Source organism: Mytilus californianus, unplaced genomic scaffold (genome assembly GCF_021869535.1).
Source record: "Mytilus californianus isolate M0D057914Y unplaced genomic scaffold, xbMytCali1.0.p SCAF_5, whole genome shotgun sequence".
NCBI classification, from domain to species: Eukaryota; Metazoa; Mollusca; class Bivalvia; order Mytilida; family Mytilidae; genus Mytilus; species Mytilus californianus.
In genome coordinates this window covers 3,953,266-3,971,840 of record NW_026262701.1, presented here as the reverse complement: position 1 = coordinate 3,971,840, position 18,575 = coordinate 3,953,266, and the positions used below count along the sequence as shown (strand labels likewise).

The following is an 18,575-nucleotide window of genomic DNA, read 5'->3' as shown; positions in this document are numbered from 1 at the left end:
GATAAAATTGACAAAATTTTGCAAGTAACACACTGCAACCTAGACCAAATTAGTCATGAAACCATGTGTTCTGAATACTATTATTATTATTATTATTATTATTATTGAATATCATTAAGCAGTTCTTGTTCTGTTTTTTTTTTTATTATTAATATCATTATTATTATTTTTTTTTTTTTTATAAACATTATCAATCAGTTCTTGTTTTGTTTTAAATAGTTCTGTAAGCAGCTGCTGAAGGATCTCAATGACATACCTATCCTCATTCATCAGTAACCAGATGAATTTGTTTTCATCATTCATAGTATTAAAATTTTTATATTTGGATTTTATTTTATTTAAGTAATGGTAACGTTTCCCATCATAAGATGGACATTTTAAAAGGAAGTGTAATTCATCCTCAGCAGCATTGTTACGTAACTTACAAATACGTTTGTTTGCCTCTACTCCATAGTATCTACCTGTTTCAATTTCCAATGAATGGTCACTTATCCGAAATGTAGACAATGACTGTTTTTGTTCCCTATTTCCAATCATCAGATAAGGTTCAAATTCAAAATTAAATTAAAATTTTCTATTAGGTTGTCAATTTTTTATTACAGTTTGATTTTTTCTTTCATCATTAAATAAGTTAAGTTTCCATATTTTTAAGAATTTAGAGATAAGGTTTTGTTTAACTTTCCTGACAATATGATAAATTGTTTTTTCTAGATGGTTCATTACGTTTTTGTAATGATATGTTCCATTAAATTATAACTGTTGTGGGAAAAATTTGGTTGATCATATAGGGAATCACTGAAGCATGACTGGAGCCCCCCCCCCCTCCCTTTTAGGTCAGTCAGTGGGCCCCCTTACAAAAAGTTCTGGATCCGCCACTGTTATGTAAAGGTTTATTTATTCCATATGTAGTAATTCTGAATTTTTTCTTTATATACGGAGATATATTACCATAGTTTTCGACTCGGTTATGAAAACTTATTTTCGATGTGACTACATCCATATGTCAATATGACTGAAGAGGATCATATATTATCATGTAGTGACAATATTACTAAAGGAGGGACGAAAGATCATACCAGAGGGACAGTCAAACTCATAGATCGAAAACAAACTGACAACGCCATGGCCAAAAATAAAAAGACAAACAGACAAATAATAGAACAGATGACACAACATAGAAAACTAAAGACTAAGCAACACGAACCCCACCAAAAACTGGGGGTGTTCTCAGGTACTCCGGAAGGGTAAGCAGATCCTGAAATAGAGGACTGCTAAACAATTGTGCTTCTCCCTGCATTATGAAAGAACATTGATTATAAACTCAGAGACATCAAGGGTGTACATAATTTCTTAGGCCCAGATTTTAGATTTGTTTGATTTTTATGAGGGTGGTAAAGGGTTATTTTCGTGCAACGTGTTTTGCCATTTTTATTTCACGTGCAGCCGTGAAAAAGGTTCGTTATTCACCGTGTTTCGTGAAATCGGTAACAAGATCAACGTGCAAGAAATTTGTAATTGTTCGTTCATCGTGAAATGGTGAAATCTATTTGGAGCAAAATAGTCTTGCAAGGAAAACATCATTACATAGGAAGCTGGTATAGACCACCTGATGCCCCTTTGGACCAAATACAACTACTAAAGGACCAATTGGATAAAATCAAGAAATTAGGAAAAGCAAACAAACAACCATGCATTCACGTCTTGGGTGATTTTAATTACCGTAACATAAACTGGCAGACAAAGCTAAATAAAGATACCAACACATGTCTAAACGGTAGTGACGGCCAAGCGTTAATAGATATTCTAAATGAGGCTAGTGCTGAACAACTCATCCTGTTTCCAACCAGGGAAAGTAATACACTAGACCTTATAATTACAACATTACCAGGGCAGTTCACAGATATCCACTCACCTGATCGGTTACGCGACCACGACATTGTCATGGGTACTCTGCGATGCACAATTCCAAGAAGAACGAGACCAGAAAGGACCTTCTTCCAATATTCAAAGGGAAACTACAATCAAATGAGAGATGACTGAAGGGACTTCACCAGAGACAGATACTTCAATGGCCATCAAAACAACAGGAATGTAGAAGAAAACTGGAACATGATAAAAGAATTTATACTAGGAACCACCAAAATAAATGTACCAACTAAAACATCAAAAGGAAAACAGTCAATACCATGGATAAATAATAATATCAAGGCCATGATCAAACGAAAAAACAGAACACACGCTAACTATAAAAGAAACAACAGCATGAGAATAAAACGAAAATGGCAAGAATTAAGGACGCACAATTAACAATGAAATTGAAACAGCCCACAACAACTACGTCAACAACTTAATAGGCGATATAAAACAAGATTCTAAACCATTTTGGAAATATATAAACAACCAGAAGGCAGACAAACAGGGAATAACACCACTTAAGACTCATGATAATAAGACCGCCGATTCAGACCAACAGAAAGCAGAGGCATTGAATACGCAGTTTACAAGCGTTTATACCGAGACAGTATATGAATCTATTCCATACCAAACTCTTCATGTAGACAAAATGAGAAACATCATAGTAACAACCAAAGGAGTGGAGAAGATACTAAAAAATGTAAATGCATCAAAAGCGATGGGCCCTGATGGTATACATCCCAGAGTACTTAAAGAATTGGCACCTAACATATCAGAGGTAATGGCTCACTTTTTCCAACAATCCATCAACAGAGGAACCATCCCAGATGAACGGAAAAGTGCTAACATATGCCCATTATTCAAGAAGAACGACAGAACCATCCCAAGTAATTCAGACCAGTATCCCTAACATGTATCACTTGCAAACTACTAGAACATGTCATTTGCTCGAACCTAATGCAGCACTTTGAAGATCACAACATCCTAAATAGCCGACAACATGCATTTAGAAGAAGACACAGCTGTGAAACCCAACTTATTAACGTAATACATGACTGGGCAACTGCCATTGACAACAGGAAACAAACGGATATATTTATTTTGGATTTTGAAAAAGCATTTGACACCGTATCGCACGAACTATTAAAAAGTAAACTTCACAAATATGGCGTGCCGAAAAACACCTTGAATTGGATTAACGCATTTCTATCTACAAGATCTCAGTGTGTGATAGTGAATGGGACTAAGTCCAAAACATCGACAGTCCTATCAGGTGTACCTCAAGGAACGGTTCTTGGTCCCATCCTATTTCTGGTCCATATCAATGACATAGCAGAAAATGTAACATCAGAAATAAGGCTGTTCGCAGACGACTGTGTATGCTACAGAGGAATTAATAATGAAGATGACTGTGCAGAACTACAGAAAGATATAGATACCCTTGGTAACTGGGCGACTAATTGGGGTATGAGATTTCAACCAATTAAATGCAACATGATGACATTGAGTCGCAAGAAGAAAATTACATCATTTAAATACACTCTCAAAAATACGGAACTCCAATTTTTAACATCTATTATATATCTAGGAGTAAACATCACAAATGATCTACACTGGGGAAAGCACATAGAGGAGATATGCAATAAATCTTATAGGACATTAGGCTTACTAAAAAGAAACCTATCAGCATGTCCACTTGAAGTTAAACTCCAGGCATATAAAGGACTGATACGACCTGTCCTAGAATATGCAAGCACTGCCTGGGACCCACATCAACTATATCTCCAAGACCAACTGGAAAATGTACAGAAAAGAGCGGCTAGGTTTATAACATCAAACTACAACTACGAACCAGGAAGTATGACAGCAATTTTAGACCAACTGCAATTACCATCACTAAAAGACCGCCGTACACAAAACAGACTGATTCTTTTCTGCAAAAGTATACACGGTCAAGCAAACTTACCTTCTGACCAACTGAAAAAACCATCAAGGACAACCAAGAACATGCACAGCCAACATTTCCTTAGACTTCAAACAAAAACAGACACATTAAAATACAGTTTCATTCCAAATACCATTAAAGACTGGAACCAACTACCACCGGATATCTTCATCATAATTCAGACAGCAGAAGAACCAGCTAAAACCTTTAATGAAATTGTAAGGGGGCCCCACTTAAGTAAATTACTTGACGCACGCGCGGTGTATTAATATCCTTGGATGTATCACCGTATTCCTATCAAGATCAAGATCAAATGGCAATTTTATTTCGCGTTCTTCCGCGCGCGTGCAGATACCCCCCTTTACGCCCTCTTTTAAGTACATATTTAGCTATAAACGTATTTACACTTTTGGTATTTAGCTATATTTTGCCTTCGAATGACCTTAGATCTACTCCGAATCACCTTTTGACGTCAGACAACAATCATTTTTTAATTGTGACGTCAAATGTTTTGAATTATGATGTCAAAGTTTACGGGAACCTGTGTGATTTTACGTAATGGCGGACAAATTTGCATACAAGTGTAAATACGTCTATTGATAAGATTACCCCGAACTGTGACTATGCATTGTCCTCGTGAACATTTACCTACTTTTGGGTGCACCAATATAGTGTTGGATACTACTAACTAAGGAAGGCGCTTTTTAAAAGTCAATACATAATGGCTTGTCATTTCTTTCGGAGTTTCCTAAATATATGACATATATCAGATCTGATACTTGAAAAGAATGTGCGTTTTCCGGAATAAATCCGTTTTTTGTTAATATTACAATACCTACAGTATTTCCGGTAAGTAAAAACCAAATAAGAAAGTTTTTTCTGTTTTTATGGCCTTTAAAAGACTTGAGAGTATCTAATGCTTTCCACATTTATTAGTATCGTTCCCATGGTTCTTGTCTTCTAGTCTCAAATTTTTAAATTGGTTGCTTATTCTCAATTTGTATAAAATCTACGTGTTAGAGTCTTTGATTGATACATACATCAAGGATTTGTATAATATTACTATACAAATCCTTGATCTAAAGTCGGATTGCATATATACATAATAACAAGGAACATGAGCTCCTAAAAGCTCTTTAACCGACTGATATTAAATAACAAAACATACATGTAATTACATCAGATACATAATACAACACAAACATACAGACAGCACATACATGTATACACCTTATCGCTATTTGTCCGCCATTACTGGCCATCACACAGGTTCCCGTAAAATTTTGACGTCACAATACAAAATATCTGACGCCACAATAGAAAAGTGATTGTTGTATGACAACAAAAGTTCAAGCGGGACGGATTCTCGGGTCAGCCGGGAATAGCGATAAGGTGTATTAATACATAGATAGCACATGCAAAATAAAAGTTAAGCAAGATATGTATGAAAACAAATGTCAAATATCAGCACATAAGAGCACACATTATCTGGATCCAAGTAGCACATGCAAAATTAAACACTATAATTATAAAGCACAAGCAAAAGACTACAAGCAGCTGCACCACGGTAATACATAAGCAAAACAAAGAAATAATAAAAACAAAAAAATGCAAAAAATAAAAATAAAAAACAAACAGCAGACATCAAAGTTAAGTCATGGGGCAGCAAGGAGTTTAATTATTAACAAGAACTGCAGTGATCATGTATGATGTATGTTTCATCTGTTCATATTGAAATGAATAAAGTTATTTAACGTAGGTGTTAAGTCTTCCTCTGTCATCTCAGACTTATCTTAATATTTTCCATGCTTCCAATAAGTGTTCATGTAGACATATTTTCAAATACACCTTATCTTCAATCTTTGTCTTGATGACAGTGTAATCTCTCATGTAAATTATCTTCTCTTGTAAAATGATAATCACAAATGTAGTTTCTTATTGTACTTAAATATTGAAGATGGGGCTTTAAAAAAAATTAAATTAAAGAAAAAATTTACTAAAAATAAAAAAAAATAATTTATAAGTATTTGTAAATAATAAAAAAATATGAAAAAGATTGCCCATTAAATTATCCACTAAAATGGTTCGTTTCCTCTAAGTACTCAGCTAATACTTGAATATTTTCTGCATTTGGTAGATCGATTGTTAGTAAATTGTCTAAATTTGTTGGAATTTGACCGGTTATGAAGTAAATTTGATGAAATATTTTGTCTCTGGCATCTGATAATAGATCACACTCAAAGAGGTAGTGTTGTACATCTTCTTTTTGTTTGAAGGTTTCACAAATTTCAGAGGTGATGTTTATTATAAACGTATGCATTTAGTTTGGAATAACCTGTTCTTAATCTGTTGATTAAGTTGAACATTTTTTTATGGGAAGCCTTTTTTTACTTTATTTTTAACTTCAGGGTGAAATCTAAAATAATGACGTCCTGAATTGCTGTTTTCCCACCTACGTTGCCATTTTTTTGAATTTATATGAACTAAGATCAAGGTTGGGCAGAAAATATTGATAAATCTAATGATCTGATATCTACAAATTTGCAGAAGATAGTATGCTTAACAATAAAGCAGCTTCCTGCCAATATATAAAGCAAATTGAAAAATGAATACCAATATGAATATGAAAGTTTTATTTTGATTCAGTTAACATATATAATAATACAAACATAAAAATTATGCTCTTAAGAGCTTTTTACCAAACATAAATAACATATACATAAAACAGAAAGCATGCAGATTAAGGATTTAAACAGCATATATTAAAATGTGTGGATACAGCACAGGCAAATAGTGGCCTCCTGTCTGTTTGAGATGAGCTGGCGAGTTAATTACACTCAATTGCAGAGGCTGTCTCTTAACCGTGAATAATAAGAAGAAAAAATACATATAAAGCACTACTAAAATATTTAAGCATGACTAAACATGGTAAAACTGAAGCACAACTAAGCCAAAGTTATTTTAAAGCACAGCTTTGAATTAAGCTGGATTCGTTACTTCAAAGCACAAACGAAGATTTAAAAGTATACTGCAAAATAAATCATAAAGATTAAATGAACAGTGCTTATAACTGATATAATAAATAAATAAAAAAATAATAACATTAAAAGCTGATCTACATTCTGATCCATCCTTGGTAGGATTGTATAAGGCACTTGAATTGTGAAAAAAAACTATTTTCAGTCCTGAAATGGTTGTAGGCTGTTCCATAGAGAAGCATTTGAAAATCTCATTTTTCTTACGAAACTGTGTGAATTTTACTTGGGGAATATCAACATGATCAAGGATATTATTATATCTGAAAGAATCTCTAGAACTTTTTACATTTAATGGATCATGTAAACAGAAAGGTGCTAATTTAACTGTATTTAAAAGTTTCAAATGCTATTGATATCTGTCTTTTAATATGCACAGAAGGCATCTTAGTCTTTTTCAAGCAACTGCTATACTGTTGCTACATAGAAATGGAAAGTTCACAATTGGGAAGCTGAAATCATCTCTTTTGTCATACAATTTTGTTCTCAACTGACCCTCATTGTCAATTTCTATATGTAAATCAAAATATGAGGCAAATACAAATATAGATCTTTATTTTTTGTATCCTTTATGTCAATTTCAATGGGATAGATGTGTTCAACATAGTCACCAAACTTTGAATTATTTCGGGAGAGGAAATCATCTCTGATGGGGAACTTGAAGATAAGGATAATGCTAGCTTTTTTTCATTCTTCCTAAGATTAGGTCCTGTATGAAGTCTGTCTCATGTGAATAAAGTAACAAGTAGGAGCACAGTTGGTTCCCATGGGAATATGGATTATTTGTTGAAAAACACTCCCTCCAATCACAAGAAATATGTTGTCAATCAAGAAATCAAGCATCTTGATATTGTCAGTTCAGATTTTTTTTCAGGGAAACATTTATATTTTTATCGTGTGTATATATACCATTGTTTATATATTTGATGGATGTAAAATAAAAATGTTATATTTTGTAGATGTCTTGACAAATGGATGAAGAATTTGCGGACAGAATTACAAACCTTTGTTATCAAAGATATAAACAACTACCCAAAAAAGGGAAGGGACAACCTGGAAAGGAATGGACAGTTTTAGCAGGAATAGTTATAACCACAAAGAGTACATTCTTTCATTTTAATTTAAGATAGATATTTTATCCCAATTTCTGTTAAATTCAAGTTGACCACCCTAAGTATCTTCACCAATGTATCTATTTCATGTGTACATATATGTTATATACATGTTAATGTGTCTTGCCAGCATATTTCATGTGTACATATATGTTATATACCTGTCAATGTGTCTTGCCAGCATATTTCATGTTTACATATATGTTATATACCTGTCAATGTGTCTTGCCGTAATATTTCATGTGTACATATATGTTATATACCTGTCAATGTGTCTTGCCAACACAACTCCTTCCAAATGGCTTGAAGAACATTGATGAAGCTTTAAACAACTGTAAAACACTACCTGGTGCATACAAGACGAAGTACATGAATATAACTAAGGTTATACATGTTAAATGGGAGATAATCGATTTACTTACTTCAATATTGCAATATGTAATAATAGTAAGTCTCTTGTAAATGCAACTCCTGCTAAACAACTAGATGGAAACTGATCAAACTTTACATGAGGATATGGTTAAAACAATTTAATATAGGTCCCATCTGTTAAAGGAAGATAAGCAAATTTAACTACTTCATTATTGTAAAATTGGTTATAATCTAACTTAAGACATGTAAGACAGGGGTATCTTTTTTGTGAGTTCACTCACAGTTTTAGTTTAATTGCTGCAGATCAGCTTCTAAGCAAAAATGTATGTCATTCTAACATTAATAAATGGCCTTAGATTTTATATGACATTCTTGGTCATGTTTATAATGAGAAGTAAAGGTATACATAAATCAGACAGAAACCCATGACACAGAAAAACAGAACATTTAGAGTGCAAAATATAGTTTTCAAAAATAGACTGTCAAAAGTTTGCCTTCAACAACAAATATCCAACAAGTCAAAGACATTAAGAAATAACAAAAGGCAACCAATGATTTACTGACTTTAAACAGTTACACAACATTTGGTGACGTGTTACTTCTTTCTCTAGATCTCTTATCCAACAGATGACTTATTACAGACTCTCATTTCTTCTTCTTTTATCCTGACCTCTATTAAAAGCAATGCAGGCATATATACATAAAAACATGTATTTATCTTGTTTTTGGATCTATTTCATATTTTGTACATGTACATTTTCATTGTCTTTAACAGGTGATTTTTCTGATCCAGAAGTCATTGCAGTAGGAACTGGAACTAAATGTTTGGGGAAGTCTCAACTTAGTCATTCTGGTAAGGTAAACACTGAATCCTATTGTAAGACGTTTAAGAAATGTTTGTTCAGAGAACTAATATGGAAGGAGAAACAGTATCCTATCATTTTAAGTTAGTAATAAAAATATTGTTAAATTATAAACAGATAAGAAATATGTTGTCATAGCTTCAATGTTCCTCTTCACTGAGCCAATGGTAAAATGTTATTTAAATTTTACAGAAAAATGGTACACACCTTTTACATGTCATTTATGCATCTATAAAATAAACAGTCATACTAAGACTTAAGGATGGACAAGTATTTAAGCAGATTGATAAAATTTTAAGTTTCTTAAAAACTAGTCAATTGGAATTTGAAAATAATGTTTGTATTTATTGATTGGGTGATATTGTAAAAGTGTTTATATTTATTGATCAGGTGATATTGTAAAAGTGTTTATATTTATTGATCGAGTGACATTGTAATAGTGTTTATATTTATTGATCAGGTGATATTGTAAAAGTGTTTATATTTATTGATCGGGTGATATTGTAAAAGTGTTTATATTTATTGATCGGGTGATATTGTAAAAGTGTTTATATTTATTGATCAGGTGACATTGTGAATGACAGTCATGGAGAGGTTTTGGCTAGAAGAGGTTTTATATTGTAAGTATTTGCATGTACAATAAGAAGGATAATAAAGGTATAGACAATGACAAAAAGACGAATTCAGTTAGAATGAACAAATGTGAAGAATTGGCTTCAAATTATAATTGAATCATTTATTAAGAATTGAATGCTTCTTTTTGTAACTTCATTGGGGTGTAAAAGCGTTGACCGAAGTACATTTTGTATTTTATAAAAATGTACGAACGGTCAACACTTTTACAACCCTATGAAGTTACTAAAAGAAGCATTCAATACTTATAATTACATTTTTTAGCTATTATCATGAAAATACGATTACTATCAAGTTTTTTCTTTTATTTACCCGTGCACTTTATTGTAGAAGCACATGTCATCATGAATGTTACAATTCATTTTGAAATGAAGTTGATTAAGGAATAACGCGAGATTGCAGTTAGCCAATCAGAATAACGTATTATAATGAAACATACATCTATATGTAATTATTGACATATAAAACTACTTTAAACCAAACCAACATCAGAAAATCGTTCTCAGATTTTTAAAAGATTCCATGATATAAAACAGTGCATTCACTTCGTTACATCTATGTACTGTAAATTTGTGATATTTATTTGGTAAATTGTGATAAGAGAGGTGTCATAAAAATAAAAACATGCATTTCACAATTTAATAGCATAATTTGTTTACAGTATTTCCTGAAATTTTAATAATTTAAAATCTCACATTTTTGTCTCGCCTGCAATGACAGTCGCGGAAAGCGAGACATAGGGATTGCTTTTCCGGTGACGACAATGACGGTGACGGGCGACAGCGTCAACAATTGTTAAGTTTTCTGCTTAAGTTAGCTTTATAGGAACTACTTGTAATAGATCATTGATATTTAATATAAAGTTGCATTACTATCAGTTCATATCAGTTTGATGACTATTTTGAGGCCCTGCCCCCTAGGACATGGTCCAGTGACTGAATTAATAAGCAATTTTCAATGTTAAGTTTTCTGCTTAAGTTAGTTTGATAAGATCTACTTGTGATAGATCAATGATATTTTGTATGAAGTCGCTTTACTATCAATACATATCAGTTTGACAACTATTTTGAGGCTCTGTCCCCTAGGACATGGTCCAGTGACTGAATTAATTATTTTCAATGTTAAGTATTCTGCTTTAGTTAGTTTGATATGATCTACTTGTGATAGATCAATGATATTTTGTATGAAGTTGCATCATATCAGTTCATATCAGTTTGACTACTATTTTAAGGCCCTGCCCCTTTGTCATGGTCCATTGACTTTGAATTAATTAGCAATTTTCAATGTTAAGTTTTTCTGCTTAAGTTAAATTGATAGGAACTACTTACAATAAACAACGATATTTTTATAAAGTTGCTTTACTGTCTACATCTCAGTTTGTTGACCATTTTCAGGCCCTGCCCACTAGATCATGGTCCAGTGACTGAATTAATGAGCAATGTTGCTGTTCATTTGATTGTCTTTTTCTGAATTTTATGCCAATAGGCAAGACATATCTCTGTGTCAACAGTTTATTTTCCAATGTTCAACAATTTCAATGATAAATGCAAAAAGTTCTGATTTGCATGATGCCTCTTTTTGGTTTTTGTAGCTAATTGACCTTCATTTAAAACAGTTTGATTTTTTATTCAGATATTTATACCAACAGCTAATGATGGTGTATAAAGGGGAGACAAGTCATATTTTCACTTCACCTGATACTCAGACATTGAGATGTCATTTAAAGGAGAATGTACAGTTTCATTTCTTCTGTAGTCACACACCTTGTAAGTAATATCAGGTCTCTATCAAAATCTCACGTATCATTAAAGAAAAGTTTTACAATTTTCTGTTTTGGTAATTAATGAAAATGTTAGGATAGACCATTGATATGTGATGGAATATTGCAATAGTTTCAAGAATCTCAATTGCAGATAGGACAAAAGCATTAAAATAGGTTCAGCTCCTTAGTCATGGTTCAATGACATTTGAAATTTAACATTGTTCATATGTTAAACATTTCTGATTGGATGTGCTTGTGAAGAATAACTTATGAAAGACCTTTCATACTAACAAGGCTGCTATTATTAGCATTTGAATGTCTCATTCTTAAGTAATTCCTTTTCTTTACCATGCAATGTAGACTAAGACATATTTTATGTTTTTGTGCCCTGATTAGAGCAGCTTAATCATTTGAAGCTAAATAAACAAGTTCTTAAAACAAGTTGTTGTATTCTTATTTGCCAAGCTCTCACAAATATAAATTATTAAATAAATAAAACAATTTTGCCTACAAGTGTAGCAGCCTTTAATAGATTTATTTCAACAAGATATATTCTTTAAACTTATGTCAATTCACAAAATTCTGGAATGCACTACCATTCCAGGCATATAAATGGTTTACTTTTATAAATATTTACTTGGATGGAGAGTTGTCTCATTGGCACTCATACCACATCTTCTTATATCTATATAAAGTATATACACAATCAAATCTATCTACTAAAGAGGACAAATTCTTATTATCATATATCAGCTCATTTCAATGAGTGGTGTTGTAGGATACATTGAGAAATATGTAAAACATATAGTTCTTTTGATTTGTCAGATGAATTTACAAAAATATATTTTAAGGAGGTCAGCTGAATTAAATTTTATATCAAATAAAAACATAGGGAGACTTGATACAGCATAAGAGGAAGCATGTCTTTTACTAATCATCATCTTAGAAAGAAAAGGAAAGTTCATCAAGGCTGTATGCAAATCTAGCATGAAAATTTGAGTAAATTATTCTTCTTTTTACTACATATTCTCATTCATTTCATGTTTGAACAACATGTTGATGAATCAAATTATATTGTGTAATATTTGATTAATCTTTAGGTGGCGATGCCTCTATCTTCCCCATAAGAAATGAAGAGAAGGAATTAAATAAAAGGCCCGATTCTCTAGACAATAAAGACATGTTTGGTCAAGATTCTAAAAGTAGTAAGATATGCTGCAAAGACAGACATTGTCCAAGGAAGATACATATAAGGCAACAGGATTTAAGTGAACAGAAAGGTCATAACCTTAGATCAGATGATGAAACAAAGAATTTTATTGGATTAGAGTCATCTAAGACATGCACTTTTAGATCTCAGAACCAATTTTTACAAGATGAATGTAAAAATAGAGTAAAATCTTCACCTATAACTGAGATTAATTTAATTGATGAAAAATGTTTTAAAAGAATACATGACGAGGAGGAACATTTAGCATGTAAACGACGAAAACTGCCAGATAAAACAACACCAAATGATGAAGATGTTAATCAAACAAATAGAATCAATGCAAACTGTGATTGTGCAGGGAACAAGGACATCAGAGAAGGGGATCAGTATAATGATATTAATAGAACAGGAGCTAAATGTGTTGGTACAGGGGAGCAGGACATGAGAGGAGATGGAGACCAGTATCACACATTAGGAGTGTTCCGTATCAAACCAGGCCGTGGTGAGCGTACATTATCCATGTCCTGTAGTGATAAGTTATCTAGATGGAATGTTGTTGGTTGTCAAGGGGCACTACTCAGTCATTTTATACAGACTCCAATATATTTCTCCAGTTTTACAATTGGTAGGTAAGTTCTTTCAGGATTGTGATTGTGGTGAATTATGACAACCTAAAAATGCTAGCTTTGTTCAAAATTTTAATGTGGAAAATGTTTGTAGAAAGACAATATCATGTATGATCGTACTGCAAAAAATGTAAATGTAAAGAAAAATATTATTACCAATTGACCATATAATGTGTATATATATACATAGGTGGATATCAATTACTGAATTTCGTGATTTTAATAAACCTCAAATAAAGTAATCTTATGACAAATTTTCATTTCATTATTTATATCTATTTATTGAATTTCTTTCTTGTAAATTATACTTATCAGCCCAGTATTGATTTAATTGTGTTATATATTTTATAGATGTTTATATAATAAGTCAGCTTTATACAGAGCAATGGTAACCAGATCAGATGAAGTGACTGGTTTACCAGATGGTTATAGAGTTAACTCCCCTGAGCTGCTGCAATCACAACTACAATTTGAAGATTCTAAAGATTTGGTACCTAATGGCAACCCATCTTCAGCAGGTATTAATTTAAGAACAGGTCTTTAAACTAAAGGTGAAAGTACTTATAAATTTTTGTGCTGAAACTGTTATAAGGAATAAAGTTAAATAATGTCAGTTTTTAGTCCATCATAAAAGATATTACAGCAATAAAGCTTTCTTCAGAGCCAGTCCTATTTTTTTTTACATAGAAGATAATCCCTCTTCTTCACAGTATTTTATATGGTGGCATGACTGTGCTACCATACTTTAATTGGACCTTATACAATAGTGTGACAGGTTTGGAGGTTCTTAAAGCCATTGGATGGATTTAATTGAAACTGCATTTTATGAAGATAACTTAGGAGCTATTCAGGAAAACTAGCCAATGGGTGGTAGTTAAACTTCCCACTAAGATAAAACTTCTTTTGACAAATATGTAGATGGAAAACAAATGTAAGGGGAGGTAACTGTCCTCACATTGTAAATGTGGTGATCCAGTGTTATTATTTTGTTAGATGTTCACAGTACCTCTTATTCTCCTTTGCTTACAAAGATATATTTCATATGATGACAACAGCTTGGATGATGTACTTTGATCCTCAGTATGGGATTCTTATTGTCGGGAACACTTTTTTTATTAGGGCCCCACGGAATGCCCTATAGTGATCAGTCCATCCATCAATCCGTCTGTAAAAAATTGTGTCCGCTCTATATATATAGAGAAATGTTATAATTTCATACTTTATACTTGACATGTATATTAACCAACACCAGAGGGTGTGTCATAGTGTTTGTACAACTTCCTAGGTCAAAGGGCAAGGTAAAAAACTTTGGTTTCAGTTGACAACCCCATGTCTTATGGTAAAGATCGTGTACGCTCTATATCTTGAGAACCCTTATGATTTCAAAGTTTAAACTTGACATGTATATTATCCAACACCAGAGGGTGTGTCATAATGTATGTACAACTTCCTAGGTCAAAGGTCAAGGTCAAAAACTTTGGTTTCATTTGACAACCCCATGTCCTATGGTAAAGATCGTGTCCACTCTATATCTTGAGAACCGTTATGATTTCAAAGTTTATACTTGACATGTATATTAACCAACACCAGAGGGTGTGTCATAATGTATGTACAACTTCCTAGGTCAAAGGTCAAGGTCAAAAATTTTGGTTTCAGTTGACAACCCCATATCCTATGGTAAAGATCGTGTCCGCTCTATATCTTGAGAACCATTATGATTTCAAAGTTTATACTTGACATGTATATTAACCAACAACAGAGGGTGTTTCATAATGTATGTACAACTTCCTAGGTCAAAGGTCAAGGTCAAAAACTTTGGTTTCAGTTGACAACCTCATGTCCTATGGTAAAGATAAAAAAAAATTTACCCCACGTTATTCACAGCGTGGACAACAGAGATGGCTCCCATCTCAATGATGTCTAGTTAACATGGAACTAAACAAAGATAGACATACATGTATTGTATTTGCTTTATTTAGATTTAATTCATTTTTATTGATTTCAAATCTTTTAACCCTATTTTTCAAAGCCTTTTTTATGCTGAATGTAATATTAAAATATTATCTGAACCACAGTCCAGTCTATACTTTAATGTTATCGTGACAGCCTCCAGCTATGGTGGCACGTTGAGATCACTTCTGTCTTTGTCTGTGTCAACCTCTATGTCACACCTTGTTAATCTACAACTCCTGGAAAGTGGCTTGTCAAACTTTCATAGATTCATCTACAGGACATAAGTTTAAAGTTATGCACATGTTTTTCTTATTTTTTATCTGTATGATTTTTGGTTTCCATACCAAACCCTGTTAACAGCAAGGCAGAATTCAACCAAACCCTGTTAACAGCAAGGCAGAATTCAACCAAACCCTGTTAACAGCAAGGCAGAATTCAACCAAACCCTGTTAACAGCAAGGCAGAATTCAACCAAACCCTGTTAACAGCAAGGCAGAATTCAACCAAACCCTGTTAACAGCAAGGCAGAATTCAACCAAACCGATTTTTCTACGACATTAAGTTGTGCATTTGCTATTTTGATTCTTTATCTGTTTGACTTTTGGGGTTTCATGTACAATAACAAGGACTTTTTTCTACTTAAAAGATTTGGAGAAGGCAGTTAATCCCACTCTGCCTCGGAAGATTCTCTGATAATATTTTGTTCTATATTACAGCTGTTGTATGGCATGAACCAGACATAACTGACTGTTTAGTGAATGGTAAAAGACAAGGATTTACAAAGAAAAACTGGAGTAGTCCTAAATCTAGGTAACTTTTTATATCAATATGAATAAATGAGGATGTCGAAAATACACATCATTCATATTATGACATAGAAACCAAAAGCATTCAAGGATCAATATAAGGTCTTCAACAATAGACAAGTGTATATTATATGTCAGGTTTTAAATCACTCCAATATAAAATAAGAAGTATGATTGCCAATGTAGTTAATAAATGTAACAGAGGCTATAAAAAATCTTCTACTATCAATACTTAATTCTGTAAAAGACAATAAAATAAAGAATTCAAGATGTAACAAAATACAGACACTCATGAGGTTCCTACCTTGAAACAGGCATCAATACATATAGCAGGACTGAACTGATTCTTTTTAAATCTAAAAATTATTTGACAAATTATATTGATTTCAGAAGTTCATATCATGCTTTTGTGTAGACAAAATTAATCTTTTGTAATTTATATAATTTCAGGTCTATAATCAGTAGCTTTGCATTGTTTGAACGATTTTGGGAACTGGTAGATTTAATACCTGACGAGAAGAGACCACAATCCTTAAGGTAATTGTAAACAATACATCATTGGTTGTTTGGAAGAAAGAGAACATACCAAGTAAGCAATGAATAACCATTAGTCAAATAAAAAAAAAATTTAAAAAATGTGGTAAAAAAAAACCACTAAAGAGACAAACTACTATTACAAAACACTGCACAGAATAACTAATTATTGAGCAACATGAACCCCACTAAAAACCAATGGGGGGGATGGAACTCTGGGACTCTTAAAGGGTCAGCAGTTCCTGCTCCACTATTGGTACCTGTTATATTACTCATAGGAAGTAAACATTTGGTGACAAGCTGAATTTGGTAATGAAACAATCAAGAAAATGAGAATGGAATTTTAGCTAGGACAAGCCGTACATATCCATGGTCATTCACTGTATATGCAACAAATATTCAAGAAGTCAACTATATAAATGGTGTCCATAAAACTTTCTGAGGGAGGACTTCAACTTTACTTTTGTTCAATAGGTCCTGTAAGCAGCAACCCTCTATCAAGTAATTAATGGTACAAAATACAAGCCTTGGAATATTGTCTTAACATACTCCACATATATTTGACTTGTCAAAACATATATCTACCTCCAAGGTGTTTCAAGTTTAGCTGTATTTCATTGAATAGCAAGAAATTACTAACCATACTATCGATATTCATTTACACATCATATTGTAAAATTTTGGCAACATTTTGGTAGTACCCATCTCATTAGGCCCTCTGGCCTTAGTCTATCTTATAAGGTCCTCTAGCCTCAGTCTATCTTGTTAGGTCATCTATCCTCAGTCTATCTTATTAGGTCCTCTAGCTTAAATCTATCTTATTGGTCCTCTAGCCCAAGTCTATCTTTAGCATTATTTGAATTAGTGCAAAATGGGTTACATTATATTATCTTTATTGTAGGTCTGTGATAGAAAATAAAAGCACTTATTTGGAATGTAAAATGGCATCAGTTACCTATCAGTCTGCATGGAGTATACTGCTGAAGACCTATGGGACGTGGGAACACAAGGACAAACAATTACTCATGTTTAATATTGTAAATGATTAAATCTATTTATATGAATAGTGTTTGAATATTTGGGTTTTGATGGGAAGGACAATAAAATCAAGGTTGTTGTGTTAATCAGTCCCTTTAGTTTTTCTCATTTTAATTGTTTTACGTTTGTCATTTCAGGGTCTTTTATAGCTTGTTAATCAGTCCCTTTAGTTTTTCTCATTTTAATTGTTTTACGTTTGTCATTTCAGGGCCTTTTATAGCTTGCTAAGCTGTAATGGTTTTGCTCATTGTTGAAGGCTGTACTGTGACCTATAGTTGCTTACATCTATGTTATTTGGTCTCTGACGAATAGTTACATCATTGGCAATCATACCACATCTTATTTTATAGAAGTTATTTATGTTGTTAACCCCTGTCAAACAAACACATACATCTTATAGAGTACAGAATGCCAGTTCTTATTGTTGGGATACTCAAGTACCCAGTCGCTTTATTCGCATTTAAAAAAAAATCAATAATTAACAGTACTTGACTTGACCAATGTTTGAGCCATTGTCTGACAACAGTAGTATGTTTTCCTGACCAGCCTATATGTGGAGCAGGATATGCTTACCCTTCCGGAGCACCTGAGATCACCCCCAGTTTTTGGTGGGGTTCGTGTTGCTTAACTTTAGTTTTCTCATGTTGTGTCATCTGTACTATTATTTGTCTGTTTGTCTTTTTATTTTGGCCATGGCGTTGTCAGTTTGTTTTCGATCTGTGAGTTTGAATGTCCCTCTGGTGTTTTCCGTCCCTACTCTATAAAAGCTTTG

At 32.8% G+C, this 18,575-nt stretch overlaps 1 protein-coding gene across 1 annotated transcript; it reads left to right on the top strand.

Annotated features, from left to right (window-relative positions):
• The first annotated feature begins 4,659 nt into the window (after nt 1-4,659).
• On the top strand, nt 4,660-17,829 carry LOC127700950 (tRNA-specific adenosine deaminase 1-like). The gene is made up of 10 exons (XM_052204687.1): nt 4,660-4,708; nt 7,854-7,995; nt 9,154-9,231; nt 9,807-9,861; nt 11,507-11,640; nt 12,737-13,475; nt 13,824-13,990; nt 16,142-16,235; nt 16,682-16,768; nt 17,667-17,829. The coding sequence occupies exons 2-10, from the start codon at nt 7,866-7,868 to the stop codon at nt 17,812-17,814; spliced, it is 1,632 nt and encodes a 543-aa protein (XP_052060647.1). The 5' UTR covers nt 4,660-4,708; nt 7,854-7,865; the 3' UTR covers nt 17,815-17,829.
• Nucleotides 17,830-18,575: the final 746 nt, after the last annotated feature.

Excerpts from the sequence above, each read along its gene's own strand:
- LOC127700950 (XM_052204687.1), top strand. The coding sequence starts at position 7,866 with ATGGATGAAGAATTTGCGGACAGAATTACAAACCTTTGTTATCAAAGA. Across the intron at positions 9,862-11,506 it reads GCTAGAAGAGGTTTTATATT|ATATTTATACCAACAGCTAA; the intron begins GTAAGTATTTGC and ends TTTTTTATTCAG. Across the intron at positions 11,641-12,736 it reads CTTCTGTAGTCACACACCTT|GTGGCGATGCCTCTATCTTC; the intron begins GTAAGTAATATC and ends ATTAATCTTTAG.